The 6371-nt window shown below is 48.1% G+C and overlaps 1 protein-coding gene across 1 annotated transcript in view; it reads left to right on the top strand.

Moving 5' to 3' along the window:
* LOC148813483 (uncharacterized) overlaps positions 1–4805 on the top strand; it is a 5401-nt gene extending 596 nt beyond the window's left edge. The window contains exons 2-6 of the mRNA XM_088908233.1: positions 1668–1720; positions 2019–2351; positions 2690–2962; positions 3259–3543; positions 3866–4805. Of these exons, the coding sequence (XP_088764359.1) occupies positions 1678–1720; positions 2019–2351; positions 2690–2962; positions 3259–3543; positions 3866–4428 (1497 nt within the window). The 5' untranslated portion in view covers positions 1668–1677 and the 3' untranslated portion in view covers positions 4429–4805. The remainder of the gene's footprint in view (positions 1–1667; positions 1721–2018; positions 2352–2689; positions 2963–3258; positions 3544–3865) is intronic.
* The last annotated feature ends 1566 nt before the right edge of the window (positions 4806–6371 follow it).

Below are 6371 nucleotides of genomic sequence, written 5' to 3'. Positions count from 1 at the left end.
CGACGGTTACCCAGCGTTGCCTCCCAGCCTGAGTATTTTAAATCGAGTTTTAAATCTTTTGAAATTAAATGAAAGTAAAAGACTCACTGTGCGGGTACACTAGTAGAGGAAGTTAGTTTTTTTCCCTCCATTTCATACGTAGATTATACTTTTGAAGGTTCGTGCTTAAAGCTTCAGCGATTCTGCCACAGGAGCATCATCATCATCATCATCATTCCTGCATGATCGCGTTTTAATGCAATATCACCTCGTATCGACGCCAAATCAGGAATAATATTAAAACATCTGATATGGCATCTGATTTTGAAAGTCTTATGTAAGGTGTGGAATCACCAAAGCCCCCCCAAAAATACGAATATGAATGTGTTCTCCCGTTTAAAAAGCTTTACTGCGTTAAGATCAAGCTGCTCCAAGATGACTGCGATTCCTTATTTCTAAAACTAAGAAATGACAGCACGGCGACTTACAGTCCTGTCACGAAGCTCGCAATTTCGTGCTTAATTCGAAATCTTGCACACTTTGGCTGAACACCGTCAATTTATTTTGCTCTCCATGAGGCGCAAAGGCAACTACTACGTCGAGTAACTCGTTGAATTACGAGACAAGGGGGCGGACGGGAGCCTTAAGCAGTGGGACGGGTTGTAACTGCTCCTACCGGAGTCGTCGTTGCTTTGATCTCTCTGAATCCTCCCCAGACTGGTCCTCTAGCTTGTGGTGACCGACAGTTTCTGTTTCAGATCCCCTGTCTTCTCAATTGAATCCGTCCTTGTTGGAATTGGAAATGTCCACAAGTTCTTGACTGTTCCTGACGAGCACTTGTTGCAGCGGGATCCACTACACTAGTCAGGATAGGATAACTTTTGCACCCCTTATTGATTTTAAGAAAGCATTTGCCCTATACGGCAGTGAAGTGTGGGGTCCCCTCACAGACCAGGAGTACACCCAATGGGACAAACACCCCACAGAAACTGTGCACACGGAGATCTGTAGAAACATCCTCCGTGTGCAGAGAGAACTGTTTCTGGCAGTTTCCTTGTTTACCAGGCACTCAGCCCTGTGTTCATGAAAGTAAAAAAATCGCTTAGACTTGGGGAAGGGGGTACCGGTGTGTGTGTCAGTACAGATCAGAACCAGTTCATTCATTACCTGTTTAATCACAAGGATAAAACAAATAATAAAGATAACAGTAAACATGTTTTTACCCACACCCGTTTGCTCTACAGTCTCCCACATGAATATCTTCACCCAGGTTTGTAAATCTGCTGGGATTAAATGAAAGTAAAAGACGCAGAGTGCTTATTTATCTTTTCCAGTTACACTACTGGAAGAAGGTAGTTTTTTTTTTCCCCCTCCATTTCAATATTCTTTAAATCTCTGTGCCTGCAATTCAGTGTGCTCCGTGTAGCTGGGACCTGGTGTTTTGCCTTCTGCTCGATCGTCTTACCTCAGTTTGGAGGATGTGAAACTAAAGGTTTTCAGCGACTGAACTTTTTTTCTATTTCAGCCTCTGTGTCAATATTGCTTTAAATCTCTCAGCCTTCCACATCCCTTCCCATCTGTGCCTGTGAACTGCTGCGCTCCTTGTAGCTGGATCCTGGTGTCTTTCCATCGTTTTCTGCTGTTTTTTATGAGATCTGACTTAACTCTCACTCCTGTCATTATCACAGATCCCTCATCATGAAGGTCCTGAGGAGTGTCCTGGCTCTGGTTTGCTTTCCAGGTAAGGATCGGACTTGACTTTCAAGTGAATGTTTTTTCATTTATTAAGCTCTTAAGTGAGTTGTTAAGCCACCTGGGGCATTGTTTTCTATTGTAGCTTTCCTTCCCTGACTCATATTCATATTGCAGGTCCCTCGTCAGTCCTGGTCGTTGTCCTGACTGTGGTTTCTTGTGAAGTTAAGACATCAGAGTGCTCATTCACTTATCGAGCAGTTAGTCACCTCCAGAGAGCTGTGTCTCACTGTTGTGTGTTTTAAGGGAGCTGAAGTGTCTCTCTGTCTCTGTCCTCTGTCTCCCAGTGTGCTCTGCTCTCCTCCCTGTGTCTGGGCTCTATGGGGACACTGTCGCTCTGCCCTGTGATGGGAGCTCCTACAGACTCACTCCTGAGGAGAAGAAGATTATCCAGTGGCAGACTGCCAATCACCGTGTGCTGGAGTTCTACAGTGGCCAAATCCACACTTACCCAGGGTTCGAGAACAGAGCTGAGCTGTCCAGAGAGAGGATGAGAGATGGAGATTTCTCCCTGATCCTTCATAACCTGACGTTCTCGGATCAAGATATCTACGAGTGTCGATTTGTGGATGACAACAGCGACAGGAAATTCCTGGGAGATGTGAAGCTCACAGTTCTAGGTAATCTCCTTTCTCTCCCTTGTGATCCGAGCAGTTTGAGGGAAGCGGGTGTTTACAGTGTAGTGATTCCTGACTCGTGTCGACTAACCTGACCTACAGCTGTTTTCTCTCTCAGTTCTCTAGGGTGCACCAGCATCTTCTGTTTATCATTTTTCTTCCTTCTCCTTCATCCCAAACCCCAGATCAGGACCCCTGGTGAATTTTAGCCAGGGCTCAACTCAGACGATGTTGGGGTATATGACTGAATTCAGTCTTCAGACCAGACAGGGAATTCTGGGAGAAGACCATGTGACTTGCCTGGTGTTGCTGACCGCTCCCTTGTCAATGTCTTCCTGTAGGACACGAGGACAACATCAGTCTCTCCTGGGGAGACCCCCTCAGTGTCCCTCTGCGCACACAGCAGGCTGTAGAGCTGTGGTTCAGGCCTGAGGGAGGAGAGTCTCGCAGGCTGTGCTCTGTGCTCGACAGCACTGTGACCCCAGACTCCAGCAGGCTGAAGGTTCAAGACCAGGTGCTGAAGATCTCCAGTGTGACAGCTGAAGACGGGGGCACCTACACAGTGCAGGACTCCCAGGGGACCCCCATCAGCACTGTCCACGTCACTGTGGGAGGTGAGAGTGGGGCTCCAGTGGGGAACGTGCACAGTGTGACTCTTTCACCAGTGTCAGTCCCTGATGTGTGGGGTCAATAGGAGGTATTGATTTCCTGACATTGAAGGATTTTTCATTAAGGTTCTTGAATATATTTTAACTTAAAACTCTAAATCAGTGCTGCTGTTATGAAACTATCTTCAATCTCCAGACTTAAATGTGATCAATACTGTCTCCTCTGAGTGAGTGCAGTCTTTACAGCTGATGAATTGCTGTCTGCATCATTCTTTCACTCTGCTCCTTTCCTTGAATTTCAGCTCGATCAGAAGTCCTCACCCTGAGGTCTGGAGACAGTCTGACTCTCCCTCTCCACACTGCTGCTCCAGTGGAGGTGCTGTTTGATCCTGCAGGATCTGCCCAGTCTCCCAGAGTCTTACTGAGCAGCGCAGGGCTCCCCGGCCCCGGGTACGAGCAGAGAGTGTGGGTGCAGGACAGCTCTCTGACGCTGCGCTCCCTCACACCAGCTGATCAGGGGAGCTACACAGTGAGGGACCTTCAGGGAAACACCATCAGCACTGCGATCGTCACTGTCACTGGGGGAGGTGAGTCTTCATCACAGGACAAACTGAGTTAAACTGATCTCCACCTGAACTTACCTGCTTATGAAGAAACAGTACTTGAGCTGTTTCAGTGCTGATTGTCTCCTGTGGTTTGAAGCCGATCACACAGGTCCAGTGGGTCAGCTGGTGTTTCAGAGATGGCAGTTTTCCAGCTCCTCTCCTGGTGTTTCTCGGGCTCTGAGCTGGGATGTGAAACTGGGCAGCAAGAACACTCTCTCACACCGGCTGCTGGATAGTTTTTCTTTTCCTTCTTGCTGTTGTAGGTTTGCTCTCTGTGTGACTGTCTCTGTTCTTGTGTTTTCAGAGATGAGGAGGGTGTCATGGCCTGTAAGTGTTGCAGTCATCACTGCGATAGTGGCTGTGCTGATGGGTGCTGGACTGGGTGCTGTTTGCTGTAAGAACCGGTGGAAGATGAGAGAGAAGAGAAACATGATACCAGCTGAAAGCAACAATATTAATATCTATAAAGAAAACAGAATCCTTGAGGGATCTGAGAGGCTCAGTGATGCTGTGTCCCTGCGCATTGAGGAAGACGATGGTATAGGAAGTGAGATTGTTCCAGTGGTGAATCAATTTGCTCCAGTTCCCAGTGGATCCAATTCTCCCAGTGTTACTTCAGGCACAGTTATTGTGAAAGACCCAGAGCAGGGGACAGACTCAGGGTATCCATCTGAGGAGGATGATGGTGAGCTGCCTCCTGCAGGTGAAGAAGAATCGACAGTCCTGGAGCTCAGTGGAGAGTCGACCCCAGCTGACCCTGAAGACCAGTCGAGTCTGGAAGAGCCTCTGCTGTCTGATAGTGACAGAGAGAGACACTGCCAAGCCCAGGACGTCACAGTGGGGAGATCACTCTTCTTGTCAAGGTGAAGGGACTCCCAGCTCTCCTGCTGTACTGGGGGTACAGACTGATCAGAGAGAGACCCCCTGGACCCACAGAGCTCTTCCCCACCTCCACCAGCCTGATCTTCATCCAGGGGCGACTCTCCCCACAGGAGCCTCACCCTCACAAGGAGGGGCCCCTCCCCTGCCTGCTCCAGAGCTGAACAAAGACCACCAGTCTGCCTTGAACAAAACATCGAAGAGATCAGGAAGAGAGCCTCAGGACACAGGCGGCCCTGACACTCTGCCGCCCCCTAGTGGCAGCTCCTGGGTACTGACTGGGACCTTCCCTCTGCTGGTTCCACTGGGCACAGCCCTGCTGACAGAGCCCCTCAGCGCTGGATCTATAAAGATGCATCTGGGCAAAAACCTGCCCTCAGGACACCTTCATGTGCTGCTGCCAAACTTGAAAGTTACACTGCAGTAGGGGCAGGACTTAGGGCTGCACTGAATAGTTTCTAATTCAACTTTTTAATCCTTTTGTTTTAGAAAATCAAACTTATAAAAATCAATCTTTTGCTTTCAAATTTCTTTAAAATAAAATTAAATTAAAATAGCATTTGAATAGGCTAATAGATATATTACTTGTATATTTATATTGTATATATTTACACAAGATTAAAATAAACCAATCTGATTTTTATATAAAAAGTTACATATAAAATTGTATTGTTTTTACTAATGCTGACCTCTCCGAGATCGGTATTTTAGCAATTTCTAATAAATAAAACTACTTTTTTATATCCAGGTGTGTTTTGTTGACTTTCCATCTACACTCCCCTCTGTCTCGGCTCTTACTGTGTGTAAAGATGCTGATCTGTAGCCTCACACATGTGGTCTTTAAAATGTCTTGAAAGGTCCTGCCATTTTGTTTTGATTTCTACATTCTCTCCGGGTAGTGATCACCCAGGTGGGGCTGAACATTGGGCGGGGGTGGAGGTGATCCCCGTTACCGGTAAAGCGCTTTTAGTGGAGTGTCCAGAAAAGCGCGATGTCGTGTGAGGATTATTTTAATTATAATTATTTCAGTTCCTGACTGAAGTCACAACACACACAGGGGCCACGAGGAGCAAGCAGACTCGTTCCGCCCCACGCGTGTCCGAGAGCAGAAACGACACGGTCTTTCCTGTGCCGGCTGAGCCTGAACGCGTCGAACACGTTTCCTCAAGGTGATCTTATTTGTATGTCTCGTCTTTTGATTCTGTACGTTTCTAACAGAATGTAAATAAAAAAGGAATTCAACTTTCATAGAGGGAGCAGTGTTAGACCATTCACGTGTGTGGATAAAATATTTAGCCACAACAATAAACAGATTAATGATACAAACACGTCCTTTATCCCAATCAGATCTCACAAATTCACCCACAGTCACAGAAACGCGCCAGGTCCTTGTCATGCATCGCGTTGTGTGTGTGTGTGATGTCCCCAGCCTGTGTAAGGATGTATCTGTGTGTGTGATGCACAAAGACACAGTTGTGGACTTCCTGTGACCAGAGAGACAGGCCAGCAGCCCGCCCCCGCTCCACCTGTGTGAAGTCCTTGCTGTGGTTTTGAACTCAGCTCGCTGAAGTTCCGGTGGGGGGGGAGATCAGGTCTGACTTGTGTGAAGATTCACCCCAAGAGCTCCTGCACGCTGCGTATTCCAGCCCCGTTTGAGCCGCTGGGATCTGGTTTTACTGAGCTTTTCTGCGAATGCACGACCCCCACCACCACCAAAGGGCGTCGGAGCAGTTCGGGGGTCCGGACGGCGCAGCTCCCTGGTTGCAACAGCTCTGTCCCGTCGAAGGCCGGCGTCCGGACTCAACTGTGCGACCCGCAAACGGTGGAAAAAAACGCCCTTTTATTGGGGGGGGGAGGGGGACGGCCAGCCAGAGGAAACGAGACGTCGTCGTCTCTGGTGGTCTGAAGCCCAGCCACCGCCCTGGACTAAC

Source organism: Atractosteus spatula (assembly GCF_055471065.1).
Source record: "Atractosteus spatula isolate fAtrSpa1 chromosome 10 unlocalized genomic scaffold, fAtrSpa1.hap1 SUPER_10_unloc_1, whole genome shotgun sequence".
In the NCBI taxonomy this organism is placed as follows: Eukaryota; Metazoa; Chordata; class Actinopteri; order Semionotiformes; family Lepisosteidae; genus Atractosteus; species Atractosteus spatula.
Note: the sequence above shows the minus strand (reverse complement) of the source record. Positions and strands in the feature narration are given on the sequence as shown.